A 15,701-nucleotide genomic window follows, 5' to 3' on the forward strand; every position below is an offset into this window, starting at 1 on the left:
TGTTCTTTTTAATCCAATAACAGCAGAACTCCGGTAAGACTGGGAGAGAGTATATGCTCTCCAAATGCGTCACATCCATTTGTGAGTAATGATAACATCATTGCTGAACTTTGATTATTAGATTAGATTTGGTCAACACATTGAGGGATTCTATTCCCATACAATGTGCATTTGTGGGTACACGGATGGAGCAGATGAATGTGTGTGGTGGCATGTGGTCCCACTGCGTGAACACGGTTTTAGAAGTTTCCAACACTTTTGGCAGTTTCACTCTGAAGCACAAGGACGTTTCTGTCTCTGAATCTTTAACGCAGTCATTGGTTGTAAGATTGTGGTTTATATGATGAAATGAGTTGGATCACCGGCGTCTCCTCCTCCAGATATTTTGCTGCTGCTGTTGCAAAGACGACCTACAGTTTAGTTTTTTCATCAAGATTTTCATAAGAAATAAAAACTTTTCGAATGTGAATTCAGTCTTTCACTTTTTTACAAAACACGACAAACACAGAGAGTCTCAGTGACTGTTCACTGTGATTCATCAGCATTACTGGCAGAACAGTAACTTTATTATAGCAGATCTTATCTGCTCTGCCCTCCTCACCATTTGAAAGCTCCGGGTCTTCTGGCTCTTTCTTCTTCGTCCAGCTCGTGTCCACAGGGCCTGTGGTATTGCTGCCTGTTTGCAAAGAGATAGAAGGACCAGCCAGATGGGTTTTACTCCCTCTCACACACACACGCACACATACACACACATACACACGCATGCACGCACGCGCGCACACATACACACACACACACACACACACACAGATTGCCTTGAAGATAGAGACACAAATGATTTTTTGTTCTGCCTTATTAAACCACTCACAAACTTTTTCTTAAGACGCACATCCTCATGTTGAACTTCTCAAACAGATCAGATGTCAGAAAAAAAAATACACTAACAAGAAAATTAACAACAATTTGTTGCAAATATTATTACAAGTTCAGAAATGCAGAGACTTTCAGTTTAATTCATGCTCTAATTTCAGGCACAGCATATGCTGCTGTGTGACTGAACGAAACTCTCCACACAAACTCAGACTTTGGGGTCAGTTTCTTTGTGCATGGTGCCATCTTGTGGAGACAAGAGTCAGCAGCAGGGTTAATTCGGTCTGTTTGGTCTCATTGTCATCGTTCTGACCCCTCACAGACTCACAGACCGGACAGACAGCGCGCCCCTGATGATGTTTAAAAGTCGTCAAAGCGCAAGTGGAGCTTTTCAGATAAACTGCAAAAATAAATTTCCCTCGTACGGTCCCGGTAATTTTTCTTATAAAGATGATGAAGCCTTATTTCTGTACCATTATTTAATTCCAGAGGGTTTTGAGTTGGGTTTTTGTGCCCTTGTTGACTTGTTTAAATGTGTTAAGGTTTCTTTAAGCAAACAGTATTGTTAAAGTTCTTCATCATGACTGAGCCAAGTGTCCTCTTTTTTGGAAATCAAACTATGGTCACCCTAGTAAAGGCCACTGTTGTAAAAAAAACACCCGGGTATCTGAGCCTAATAACACTTTATTTGTTAAATCTCTCTGGGTAAAATAACAGTAATATTTCCCCAAGATGATCATCAGACAGCTTCCACTGTTTAGCTCTGCATTAGCACGCTACACAGTGCGTGTTATACCTGTGCGTCAGCGAATAGAAACACAACTGTATGAATCGTGCTCCGAGAGAAACTGAACTTATGACGTCATCTTAGACCGACCCACGCATCCTGACCTAAAGCAAACAGCTGACTCTGTTTGCTGGATGATCCAAATCACCTGCAGCAGCCAGAGTCCTCACACCTACACAGACATGTGACCACAGTACTGCAGTACTGAAGTCACTTCTTTGGCTCCCAGCTCGACGCACAATTACTTTTAAAATCCTTCTGTTAGGTCGTAAAGCTCTCAGTGGTTTGGCTTCCAGCACCTCGCTAACTTGCTCAGTGTCTATAGCCCAGTCACACCTCTCCGGTCATCAGCTGTGGACCTCTTAACTGACCCCAGAATTAGATCTGTGTCCTGGGGGCGCTTTCACCCTGGCCCTGAACGCTGCTCTGACCTGAGGTCATAATTGTGTGTGTGTGTGTGTGTGTGTGTGTGTGTGTGTGTGTGTGTGTGTGTGTGTGTGTGTGTGTGTTCCTTTATGCTGACTGTGATAAAATTGCCATAATTTCGAACAATAAGTAACATGTATCAAAGGCTTTGGGCCAAAGTCAGTTATTTTAAGCATTTTCTAAATTAGAAATAATTCAAGATGTCAGAGGAACTAAGAGTCTGAGACCAGAATCTCACATTTTATTCACCCCGTGAATTTAAGTGAATTTGTCATTTTCTTTAAGACTGTGAAGAATTTCAGTCAGTAAGACCTTTTAACGGATCTCAGACTTCAAAAAACGTTTATAGGAAACAACACTAACAAGTGCTTCCAAGCAGACACAGATTTGTTGGTCAGTTGTTAAATATCAGAATAAAATCTTCTGACAGGTTGGGACGTGTCCACGGGTAGACGGCCAGCCACAGCTCATGAATTTCCTGTGGGAGGACGTCCCCCGCCAGATTTCCACTAACCCGGCGATATGAGTATGTACCGTGCAGTCAGCGTGCAGTACATGGTGTGACTACGGTGTGGCAGCACATGCAAAGACATGGCACCTTACACAACCTCATTACCAAACACTGAAGGGGAGTTCTGTAACATGCAGCAGGAGCAGCCTGTGGTCCTGACTGACGGTATGTAATCAGCAATCAGACAGAAAGCAGGAGGGATTTCGTTTCTGTAGCACGTCTCACAGCAGAGTGAACACATTTTATGACTCTTTGAAAACTTTTAACTTTGCTGTTTTTTCTGCAGTCGCTCTGAGAGTTTGCGCTGATGTTTTTCCCGTCAGTAGATTCGCCCGTCAGGTCAATAATGACTTTGTGTTGAGTGTCGAAGTTGTCATCTGTACTGACAGAGGGGTTTCTTTGGTTTTCTGACTCAGGATCTTTCGGGGGGAAATGAAGTCCTTGATGTGCCTCTTGGCCTCTGTCAGGGCGGCCTCACCTTTTCCTCTAAATTGTGGTTCAGTGCGAAAACGCACAAGTGTGGAGTTTGGCAGCAACACAGCGCGATGTCTCCAAATTACGCGCGGCACAGACTTGAAGCTGATGAGCGAAGCTGCGGTTCCACTACTGAGGAAAAGAGATACTGGACCGAGCTGGGACCGGACTGGAAGACGCACAGCACCTCAAAAGGCACCAGGAGCAGCCCTCTCTCCGTACATCCCATATACCAAACCACAGAGTAAAGCAGCTGCTCTCTTCGATATTCAGTCTCTGTTTGAAGAGGATGTCATCGCTGAACTGTGCTCCAGGCTGCAAGCTTTCCCCCGCAGTGACAGGGCAGAGGGGCTGGCCTCTTTACTTGGAGCATGTGTTGAGTTTGGCCTGGAAGCCCACAGCCCTCCAGTCCTCACACTGATGAATGAGTGCCTGGAGTTGCTCTCCAACAGGGACATCGGGGTGGCACAACTCTGCCGCCTGGGTGAGGTGGTGTGCGCCCTGGAAGGCCGCCGGTCACGCGTGCTGACAGAGGTGTTGGACTGTGTGTGCGCTGCTGTGGAGGAGGATGTCGTCTCTCCCAGTGAGGCTGTCATGGTCTACTCCCTGCTGACGCGGTTTTGTGAGCCTGCCAGCCAGCAGCAGACCCGAATCCTGTCTGCTTTGCACACAGACACACGAAGGCTGGTCCACCGGCTGAAAGCCGGTCAAGTCAGTGATATTCTGCAGTCCTTGTTGAAGTTACAGCAGACACAGGTAGACTATAATTCCCTCGAAGCACAGGCAGACGCAAGTGGTTTTCTGTCACTGGTTTATTTGAAGACTTCTCTCCAAAGCCACCGTGAAAACTATACAGCATTAACAAAATAAAACTCAGCATAAGACACAGCAGTAAAAACACTGTACAACAAACACGATAAATAAATAAATAAATAAATAAATACCTCGTTGGCTGCATGCTGCAAAAAGGGAATTAGCCGCCGTTCTTCTGAGGTTTCCTTTAACCGTGTGTAGTCAAAGTCCACTTAACATGTCTTTCAATAAAAACCATCCTTTCTGCGCGCTTACAGGTGTTTTTCTTCGTTCTACCCAAAGAGGAAACTAGCGCAACTTGTAAGCGAACTTGACTTTCAAAATAAAAGCACCAAAACGTTGACTACAAAAAACAAACAAAGTAATGTACAGCTTAAATAATTTACAATCATGACATGGATCTTGACGAGATAAAGAAATAATCCAAATTATATACAATGTCATCATGCCAACAGTTACACTCCCACCAAATCACACAAATCTTTACGTGGGATTTCCCTAATGAAATAGTCTCTCCAAACAAGCATTTCTACTTATCACCAAAGACTTCTCGTTATCAACCCTTTGTCAGGTAACTTCCAGCAAATAACCATTTAGTCTGCTTCTAAGAGAGTAACCACTCTTTGAACAGGTCTCTCAAGAACAACAGTTTTAGCTGTGTGGCTCCCTCCTTTGTCATGTGTATCACTGACGTGCAACTTTATTCTCCTCACTCGATTATCTGATCCTGGATAAACTTCTGTGACTCTAGCCATCTTCCACTCATTGCGTGGTGCCAGATCATCTTGTAGAAGGACAATGTCGTCAACCTTGATGTTCCTTCTGTTCTTCCGCCACTTTTGTCGCTCTTGTAAATTTAGAAGATATTCTTTCTTCCATCGAGTCCAAAACATATTAGCCAAACACTGCACTCGACGCCATCTTTTCCTAAGATAAACATCTTCTTTGACAAACTCTCCAGGCGGGGGCAGAATGATCTTGGACTTCATTGTTAAGATGTGGTTTGGAGTCAATGGTTCAAGGCCTGATGGATCATTCAAATGTTCAGTCGTGAGTGGTCTGCTGTTGATGATAGCCATGACCTCATACAGAAAGGTTCTCAAGGAGGTGCAGTCAAGCCTTTGAGATGACTGATCGAGAATAGCGGTAAGAACACTTCTTATAGTCCTTATTTGACGCTCCCAGACACCTCCCCTATGGCTTGCTGTTGGAGGGTTCATGAGAAATTCACATCCTAGAATCTTAGCCTTTTCTTGATCCATTCCCTTCATTAACTCCATGAACTCTCTCCTAGCACCAACAAAATTTGTTCCTTGGTCGGATCTTAGCTGTCGAACATTTCCTCTTATGGCTATGAATGCCCTTAAAGCATTGAGAAATGCATCAGTTGTCATGTCATCAACCACTTCTATATGTATGGCTCTTGAACATAGACAGGTAAACAAAAGACCATATCTTTTGAGAGTCTTTCTTCCTTCCTTAACATAGATTGGACCAAAGCAGTCCATGCCAACGTAGGTAAAAGGCGGTGTTGTTTCTGTCCTATCTTGTGGCAAGTCACCCATTTTTTGCTCTTCAGTGGATCTTCTGTACTTCCTGCAGGTCACACATTTAAAAATATGTGATGAAACTGCACCGCTACATCCCAGGATCCACCAACCATTTGCTCTCAGTTCGTTCATTGTCATTCCACGTCCTTGATGATGGATTCTTTCGTGAAAATGCTTGATTAGTAAAACTGCTACGTGGCTATTTTTTGGCAGAATTGCTGGGTGCTTCACATGAGGGTGCAAAGTGGCTTGACTTAAACGTCCTCCCACTCTTAAGATCCCTTCTTCATCCAAGAAAGGATTTAACTTGCACAGTGGACTGTTTTCAACTATTGTCTTTAGCTCCAAGCTCTTTATCTCATCTGAGAATGCTTCTTCCTGAACCAACTTGACAATCACAAGTTCTGCTTCTTTTCTCTCCTCTAGACTTGTGCTATCACTTGTTCTTTGCTGAATACCTTTGTGCATTCTGATGTATCTTTTCAGTCTGGCAACTGCTCTCGATAACCTTGACCAGTCAGAGAATTTCTTGAAGTTATCCAACAATGATTTGTCTTCCTTTGACTTTGTGTTACACACAATCAGCTTGCGGAGTTCAGGATCATCCTCCTTGATTTCACCCACCTTGCATTGTCTGCCAGGAAGTTCTTTTTGCCAAAGAAATGTTGGGCCGGTAAACCAATTTGAGGTCCTAAGCCGCTCTGCAGTCAAACCTCGAGAAGAATGATCAGCTGGATTATCTTCTGAAGCGACATAACCCCATTGTTCAGGGTTTGTACTTGACTTGATCCTCTGTATGCGATTTGCTACATATACCTGAAACCTTCTGGCGTCGTTGTTTATGTAGCCAAGAACAACAGTGGAATCTGTCCAGAAGAATTCCTGAAGATCCTGGATTTCCAGTTCACTGCGAAGCATGTCGCTGGTTCGGGCTGCAACAACTGCTGCAGTGAGTTCCAGTCTTGGTATCGTAGTAACACTGATTGGGGAAACTCTGGATTTTCCCATTACCAAAGAGCAATGTACTTCATCAGATTCACTGATGGCTCGCAGGTAAGTACATACACCATATCCTGAGAAACTGGCATCTGAAAAATGGTGAAGTTCATACCTTTTGACATTACCAAAATCAGAAGGTAAGAAGGATCTTTTGACTTGCATGTTAGTCAGGTTGGGAAGGTCTCTAATCCAGGACTCCCACTGAGGTTTTAGGATTTCTGGAAGCTCCTCATCCCAGCCAATCCTTTCTTTACACATTTGCTGGAGCATTTGTTTCCCTACAAGGACGAAGGGTGCGATGAATCCCAAGGGGTCATATATAGAGGCCACAGTAGAGAGCACACCTCTTCTTGTTAGTGGATTGGATTTCACTTGAACTCTGAACTTGAATGAGTCAGACGTGACGCACCACTCTACTCCAAGAGCTCTTTCCATATGTGGTAAGTCCAAAGCCATGTTCAAATCCTTGATTGTGGCACGCTCTTCTTGTGGAATGGTTGCCATGACATTCTCGCTGTTGGAAACAAACTTATGCAGTCTCAATCGTCCGATACTACAAAGCTCTCGTGATTCCTTGACAAGCTGGATGGCTTCCTTCTCAGTCGGAACACTTGCCAATCCATCATCTACGTAGAAATTCCTTTGGATGAAATGTATAGTTTCTTCGTTGAACTGACCTTGTCCTTGAGTTGCCAGATGTTTTAGGCCAAAATTGGCACAGCCAGGCGACGAGGCCGCTCCAAACAAATGAACCTTCATTCTGTAAACTGATGGTGAGGTTTCCAAGTTGCCATTCTCCCACCATAGGAATCTCAAATAATCTTGATCTTCCCTTTTGACATGAAACTGGTGGAACATTCTCTCAATGTCGCACATGATTGCAACAGAACCTTTTCGAAAGCGACAAAGGACACCCACCAATGTGTTCGTTAAATCTGGACCAGTGAGTAGATGGTCGTTGAGAGATGTTTCTTGGAATTTGGCAGAGCAGTCAAATACCACACGTATTTTCCCTGGTTTCTGTGGATGATAAACCCCATGATGTGGAATATACCAAGCCAATTTCTCATCATTTTCTTCATCAGAGACCTTCTCTGCATCACCACATGAAATGATGTCATTCATGAAGCTTACGTAGTCTCTGTAGTACTGTTGGTCTTTCTTTAGTCTCCTTTCCAGGCACTTCAAGCGATGTATGGCACATATCTTGTTGTTGGGTAATTTAGGCCTGTCTTCTTTGAATGGCAGTGGCATTTCAAAGTGACCTGTATCATTTTGCACAATGTTTTTTCTCAACTTTGTCAGGAACTTGAGATCATCTTGAGACACAATATCATCTCCAGTTCTTTCTGAGAAGTCTGATTCCAAGACCCTTATGATGTCTGAAGGAGTTACTTCCTTCACTTTGGTTTGGCTCACATAATGCACTACCCTTTTGAGGTTGACAGAAGACTCAACATCTGGTATCACTTGTCTCACTACTATGCGATGACTGATTCCGATTGCGTCCCCATAATCAACACAGGGGTTTCCATTACCAACAATACTCCATCCAAGGTCTGTACGTTGTGCATAAGGCTCGTTCTCTTTGCCAGACACAACTTCTCTCGGAAGCAGGGCTTGTGAACAGTCATATCCGATAAGCAGACCCACGTCACAGTCCTGCAGAGGTGCAATTTCTGACTGTAAGTGTACTAGATGGGGCCACGCTTCTGCAGTTTCATTGGTTGGGATGTGAGTTCTGTTAGCTGGGATGAAATCACGCGTGTACACTGGTGGTAAGGAGATTCTCTTGTTGGAGTAAAAGCCACGGACTTGTAGGTTACTTACTCTTAGAGAACTCACCACTGTAGTTCTTGACGTCATGGTAGAAAGCTTAAGCTTGACTTGCTCTCCATTTGTCTGTAAGGTTTCTGCTGCTTCACTCAACACAAATGTTGTGTCACTCTGCGAGTCCAATAAAGCATACACAAGGACTTCTTGTGCTGGTTGTGTTGTGCAGGAAAGCCACACTGGAACTATTGCAGCTGTTTGCATTTTAGCTCCATGAAGCATTACTGTATTTGAAGTAGCAGTTCTGGTCATTTCGTAATCCTGTGCTAGTTGTACTTCTTCATGAACCTCACTCGAAGTTTCATGATTCCGATTTTGCTTGGCCTGTGGTGGTTTTTGCTTCTCTTTGGTTCGTTCTTCGTGCAAACAAGTAGGATGACGCTTCTGGCACTTGTCACAAACACTCCTACTGATGCAACTCTTTGAGTGATGACCGTACTTCAGACAACCAAAGCACAACTTTTCCATTTGAATGAATTTAATTCTATCATTAACTGCTTTCTCCCCGAACTTCCTGCATTGGTGCAATGTATGCCCAGTCCTTTTGCAGAAAAGACATGTATCAGCATATTTTTCACTGGAACTTGTGATGAGTGTCTTTGCTGCAAAGTTGAAATGTCTTGAGGATTTGGTTTTTTCAGTTTCATCTTGTCTATTCCATCTTGCTGTTAGCCAATCTGGTAATTTTGACAAAATTTTTCTGTTTTCATTACAGTCATTCAAGATTTCCAGTGCCTTAATATGGACCATGGCGGCTTCACAACTACGGAGAAAGTCAGAAAACTCTCTGAGTTCAAAGCTGTCCTTGGAGCCTATCTTGGGCCATGTCTGAAGCTTATCTCTATATGCCTTTGCAATCGTGAATGGGTTTCCGTATCTTTCCTCCAAAATCTCAACTGCGGCAGCATAGGCTGATTCAGTTCCAAGAAGGAAATAGCCATCGATTGCTTTCTTAGCTTGTCCACTTACATACCGGCGAAGGTAGTAGATTTTCTCCTTATCTTGAATGCTCTTCTGGTCAATCAGCGTTTCAAAGGAGATTTTCCAATCACTGTATTTCAATGGATCCCCACTGAATACTGTAGGTTCAGGAATTGGAATTCGGTTGGCACTTAAAGCTCCTGCCAGCACTTTGACAAGTTCTGCAGTACTGTCATTTGAAGAAGTGGTCACAACTTGTGGTGCAGGAGGCATACACTGGGGCAAAGAGCCTGTGGAAGCACAAAGTTTATTATCCACTACAACCTCAGGTTGCAGTACGTCCTTTTGCTCTTCCTCTTTGTCATTCTCTTGATTGTACACCAGCATTCTCGCCCTTGCTGCACTGAGATCCTTCATTGCCTCCAGATGCTGTAATTTTCTCCGATTTTCCTCCAGAGTCCTTTGTAGAGCTATGTGCTCTTCCTCTAGTTGAGCCTTAATTTTAGCTTCTTCTTCCTCTCTCTGCATTCTTCGTTTTACCTCTTCTGCCTCTCTTTCTAACCGACGTTTTACTGCTGCTGCCTCCTGCTCAGCTATCTTTTTCTTAGCTTCGGCTTCTAGACGCTCGATCTCTAACTGTTCTTTTTCTTGTTCTTGTAACACTTTAAGAACAGCCTGACTTGCAGCAACATCAGCAGCAGCATCTTGTCGCCTTGCAGAAGACCTGCTTGAAAGTACTGAGGTGCCTTTCAAAATGGAAGCAACAGAACCTGAATTGCAGGTGCTTGAATTAAAGAGAGAGCCTGCTTCTGGCCAGTCTTGCTCCTCCTTTTCTGGAGACCTTCCATGCAACCTACTTGAGGCTCTGGATGCAACAAATGTAGAAATCTCTACACACCGATCCACTCTACGACGCGTGACCTGGTCTGGAGCAGAGATCTTTCGTAGCTCTTCATAGACACGCTGGACATCTGCAGAAAGACCTGTGACATCACTTATAATGTCATTAAGCAAGTCCTCAGATAAGGTCTCTGTTGTCTGTGATAAGGATTGTCTTGCAGATTTAACTTGTGTTTTCCATTTGTCATATATATAGTTAAACCTTTGCTGGAGTGCTTTAATTTTCTCATCTTGCATTTCTTTGCCTTTCTCTGTTAGAGTTCTGATTCTTTCACTTCGTCTTGGCTGCTGCGCTTCCTCTTGCTGAGCTTCAGCACCATGCACTTGACCTTCTTCAGACTGATCTTGAAAGTCTGCACTGTCACTAAACTGAACTGTAGGCTCGCTTGGTTCTGACATTTTACAGCACTTCTTAATCAACCCACTTAGAGATAAGAAATGTAGATGGTTAACCAAGCCTCAATGTTTAACACTTACTCATATGTAAATGGCACAAAAATAACACAGTTCAAATGGAAGTGTTATCTTACAAAAATACACCTGATAATAAACTTCAAAACAGTTCAAGAATTTACATCCAAAACCTTCACTTATTGCTTCCCAAATGCACTTTTATCTTAAAATCTTCAAAAGTTTTAGCTTACACCAAAACAAGATGTACTATACACCACAGTAGTTATCAATCACAGTATTCTTCAGCAATGTTTGCAAAGGTCCCTTCTTAGGCCACTTAACCTAAACACCTTTCCTTAAAACACTGCCCTTTAATACTTGTGCATGTGTCATATCACCATATGCATATAGTACTTTCAGCTCCGCTGCGCTGTAGACATGTAGGAACAAGCCCGCTGATGCTTTGAAGTTGCCGCATCGTCAATTAGTGGCCGCTTGCGTTGACGAACAGTCCGAGTTTTCACTATAATTCCCTCGAAGCACAGGCAGACGCAAGTGGTTTTCTGTCACTGGTTTATTTGAAGACTTCTCTCCAAAGCCACCGTGAAAACTATACAGCATTAACAAAATAAAACTCAGCATAAGACACAGCAGTAAAAACACTGTACAACAAACACGATAAATAAATAAATAAATAAATAAATAAATAAATAAATACCTCGTTGGCTGCATGCTGCAAAAAGGGAATTAGCCGCCGTTCTTCTGAGGTTTCCTTTAACCGTGTGTAGTCAAAGTCCACTTAACATGTCTTTCAATAAAAACCATCCTTTCTGCGCGCTTACAGGTGTTTTTCTTCGTTCTACCCAAAGAGGAAACTAGCGCAACTTGTAAGCGAACTTGACTTTCAAAATAAAAGCACCAAAACGTTGACTACAAAAAACAAACAAAGTAATGTACAGCTTAAATAATTTACAATCATGACATGGATCTTGACGAGATAAAGAAATAATCCAAATTATATACAATGTCATCATGCCAACAGTTACATAGACACAGCAGCAGCATCGTCCTTGATTGTCTTTGATTCGTGATGACAAACCAGCTGTCACTTAAACATCCACAAATTTTAATCTCTGTCATTTAGGAACCACAATAATAATAATAATATTTAATGCTTTTACACGAAGTAACGTGAGAACATATAATACTTGTTTCACAGGCTGTTTCCCTGGTGCTGAGGCTGAGTCACAGGGCATCGCGGGTCTTTAAAGCTTTTCGTGATGATGAAATCATGAAGGTACTCACTGCTTTAATGACTCTGGAACAGCATGATGGAGAGCTCGTGGTGGCTATGGAGAAACACTTGCCAGGTGTGTTTTTTATAGTTTTATTATACACTTAAGTCAGTGCGTCTGTGACTGTTCTGATCAGATTTCACTATTTGTGTATTAAAAAATAAAAGACCAGAAAATAAGTTTTCATTCTGTCTCAGGGAGGCTGGAGAAGTGCGATCCAGAGCTGATCGGTGCCATCGTGGAGTATTGTGTGCAGATGAGGTGCCGTTCTGAGCCACTCTTTGAGGCTGTGGCTGAAAACTTTGTACGCCACGCTGAGAACCACACCACCCTTCAGATAGCCAAACAAATTGTTGCGATGGGGAGGCTCAACTACCTGCCACAGGTGAAGGTTTTCTCATATTCTCAGAGTTTATAAACAGATCATATGTTTTGCATATTTATTACAAATCTGCTGTAATGTGTCACTGCTCTGTTCCTCATCAGTGCTCCAGCCAGATGTTTAAGAAGCTGGAGAGCATCTTGTCAGAGAGGTTTTCACAGTTCCAGCCTCGCTCGCTGGTTGACGTGATGCACGCCTGCATCCACCTGGAACGCTTCCCTCTCAACTACATGACCAAAGTATTCAGCCCACACTTTCTACAGAAGCTGCAAGGTACGCGTCGGGCTTTTATTTCAGACTGTGAAAAGCAGGAGAGGAAAAAGTCTGTCACTGTTCATTTTTGGGTGTTTCCATATTTCCTGTCTGAGAGGGATGATGTCTGTTATTTGCTGCTTAAACACTCTGGCTGAGAAACACTCTTCTGTTTCCTTAATCTAACATTTTCACTTGTTGCTGTCACTTTATTTTAGTGCAGAAGTATCTGTTAGGTGTCAGCTATGGTAAATGGTCTGTATTTGTATAGCGCTTTACTTGGTCCTAAGGACCCCAAAGCTATACACAATCATCCACCCATTCACACACTGGTGATGGCAGCTACAGTGTAGCCACAGCCGGCCTGGGGCACACTGACAGAGGCGAGGCTGCCGGACACTGGCGCCACCAGTAGGCGGTAGGTGAAGTGTCTTGCCCAAGGACACAACGACCAAGACTGTCGGAGCCGGGGCTCGAACCGGCAACCTTCCGATTACAAGACGAACGCCCAACTCTTGAGCCACGATCGCCCCCAGCACCGTGGTGTGATGGTTACACCGTCAGCTCACAGAGTTTGTATGTTCTCACCGTGTCTGTGGAGTTTCTGCTCTCCGGCTTCCTCCCACAGTCTGAACCACCTGATGCTTGTTAGGTTCATTCTAAATTGGCTGTAGGTGTAAATGGTTCATGCACGCTGGGATAGGCTCCAGCCCAGCTTTGAATCAGACAAGTGGAAGAAAATGGATGGATCTTAGTTTCTCTGCTAGCTGTCAAAAAATAGAAAACAACTTCTTTACAGTACAAGAATATATTGCACATATAACTGCATGGACTTTGTATTTACCCACAAGGCTACGCGGTGTCTCTGATGTAAGCTCTCTGTGTCCTGCAGCACAGGGGGAGCCACTGGACAAAAACACACTGGGGCAGCTGACACAGCTCCACCTCTCCACCATGTTAGAGTGCACATACTACTGGGTAAGAATCTGTGAACAGGGTTATAATTTTTCATACTGTAAACACGAGTTCTGACTGTCAGAGGTGAATTATAACCACAACGCTCTCATTTAACTCGAAAACAAAAAGAAGGCGTTGGCTCCTCGATAACAGGAGTGATTTGTCTTTACTGCTCTCCTCGCCAGGGTCCCAGACTGCCCTTCTTTCTTCACGTGAAGAGGTTTTCCTCAGCAGGCCAGGCCTTTGAGACACCAATGGAACGTCTTTTATACAAACAGGTCAAAGGTCCTCTAGCACAGCTGCTGGGGGGCACATTTTACTCCACCAGAATGATTCATGGTGGATACACTATAGGTAAGCTACAACAGGACACGTGACACATCATCACAGTACCTGCAGCTCAGGTATTTGACTTTCATGCTTATTACACGCTCACTGGACATTTTGTTAGGTACAGTCTGGGTTGGCCCCCTCGTGCTGGAAAGTTTCCTCAGAGATTTTGGTCACCATGTGAGCACCACACAGCTGCTGAACATTTAGCTGCACGTCCTTGATGCCAATCTGCCAATCTGTCACATCCCAAAGGCTCTCTGTGAGACTGGAGGCCTTTTTAGTAAAGTGAACTCATCATCGTGTCTGAGATGATTTGAGCTTTGTATCCTGTATCCTGCTGGAAGCAGCCATGAGGAGATAGTACACTGTGGTCATAAATGGATGGACAAGGTCAGCAACAATGCTCGGCTAAGCTGTGGCATTTAAACAATGTTCAGTTGGTACTTAAACACACCCCACACCACTACACCGCCACCAGCAGGCTGAACAGTTGATAAAAGGCAGGACGGATCTATGCTTTCATGTTCTTTACTCAAATTTCTGGATGTTGTAGCAGAAACTCAACAAACTCAGCCCTGTGTTTCTCACAGGAGAGGCCCTCAGTCTGGTCTCCTGGTGCTGAAGCCCATCAGCTTCCAGGTTTCACAGAGATGATCACCTTGGTTGGAATGAGTGGTTATTTGAGTTAGTTATGCCTTCCTGTAAACCAGGAGCAGTCGTGTTATTCTCCCCTGATATCAATAAAACATATTTACGCAGAGACCTGCTCCGCCCTCCTCCGCCCTCCTCTATTTCAAACCTCCCTCTGTAAACACTAGAGATGAGAAAATGTATAATAGAAAATACTCAGAGCAGCACGTCTGCCCCCAGCAACATAACACCTCCAAAGCTCCTTGGCTCACCTTTCTTTCTCATTCTGATGCTCAGTTTGAACTTCAGCAGTTGTCTGTAAGCCTGAAAGCACTGAGGTGCTACCATGTGATTGGCTGATTAGATATGTGAGATAAGAGCTGTAGCCCGTGAGTGTATTACCTGCGTGCTGGAATAGATCGTGTTGTGACGAGAAGTTCGTTTTTTCCATTTCTTCCTTTTTGTTAAGATGTGGAGATTTGCCTGGATGAGAGTGGATTTGTTCTGCCTCCGTCTCAGTGGGATCACACTTACAAGAGGTAAGAACTGATCTGGCTCTGAGCGTTTCAACAAATTTCCAATAAATTGTAAGAAAATGTGCCTCCAACCTGTGAGGCTTAAACATGCTTTAGATTTTGAATCAGCTGAAAATGTGAAGCCCTGTTTTGTTTAAAACGACAATTAAGTGAGTAATTAAGCTTTTCTTCATGTGTTGTGCGCGTGTAGAGTTGTGTTGTGTTTGGATGATCCAAACCGTTTCTGCACCAACACACGACACCTGCTGGGGAAGGAAGTCACAAAGAGACGACACCTGCAGAGGATGGGCGTGGAGCTGGTGGAGGTAAGTGTGAAAAACCCCAGAAGATACTCGTGAAACTGAACGGTTGCAACCGGATAGAAAATGTAAGAGTTTTGTTTTGTGGTTAGAAGTTTCTTCTTTGTAAACTGAGAGGACCGACTTAAACTTAATGCTATTGTTGCTCATTGAAATGAACTGTTAAATTCTCTTTTTGGCATGTTAACATCATATCTTTAAAGTTTTATATTTATTGTGTTGGTCAAAAATGTCAAAGCTGATCTGTATTTATTTTCTTCCTCGTCTCGTCGCTCTAACAGATCCCTTACTTTGAGTTTGAGAAACTGCAAACTGAAGAGGAACAGATCCAGTATCTTCACGACAAGATCTTTCCTGCTGTATCCAAGTTTAACAATCAAGCAGCGAACCAGTTAAACCAAAAATCCACAGTGAGACAAACCAGCTTGTAATGTGCTCGGGGTACCAACGATACCAAGAGGCCAAAACCTGAGGATCGTGAACACAAAAGCTGAATTTGCTGGCAGTCTGTTTGCAAGGATGGACAGACTGACGGGGAGT

General features: G+C 43.6%; 1 protein-coding gene across 1 annotated transcript; it reads left to right on the top strand.

The window, feature by feature from the left end:
- Nucleotides 1-2,929: 2,929 nt before the first annotated feature.
- On the top strand, nucleotides 2,930-15,592 carry LOC146651650 (FAST kinase domain-containing protein 3, mitochondrial-like). Its single transcript, XM_085385073.1, has 9 exons — nucleotides 2,930-3,824; nucleotides 11,697-11,847; nucleotides 11,970-12,157; nucleotides 12,259-12,427; nucleotides 13,299-13,384; nucleotides 13,549-13,717; nucleotides 14,796-14,865; nucleotides 15,053-15,167; nucleotides 15,443-15,592. The coding sequence occupies exons 1-9, from the start codon at nucleotides 3,027-3,029 to the stop codon at nucleotides 15,590-15,592; spliced, it is 1,896 nt and encodes a 631-aa protein (XP_085241199.1). The 5' UTR covers nucleotides 2,930-3,026.
- Nucleotides 15,593-15,701: the final 109 nt, after the last annotated feature.

The sequence above is a fragment of the Rhamphochromis longiceps genome, linkage group LG16, assembly GCF_057381845.1.
Source record: "Rhamphochromis longiceps isolate RC_006_pf linkage group LG16, R_longiceps_female_GT1.1, whole genome shotgun sequence".
Taxonomy (NCBI): Eukaryota; Metazoa; Chordata; class Actinopteri; order Cichliformes; family Cichlidae; genus Rhamphochromis; species Rhamphochromis longiceps.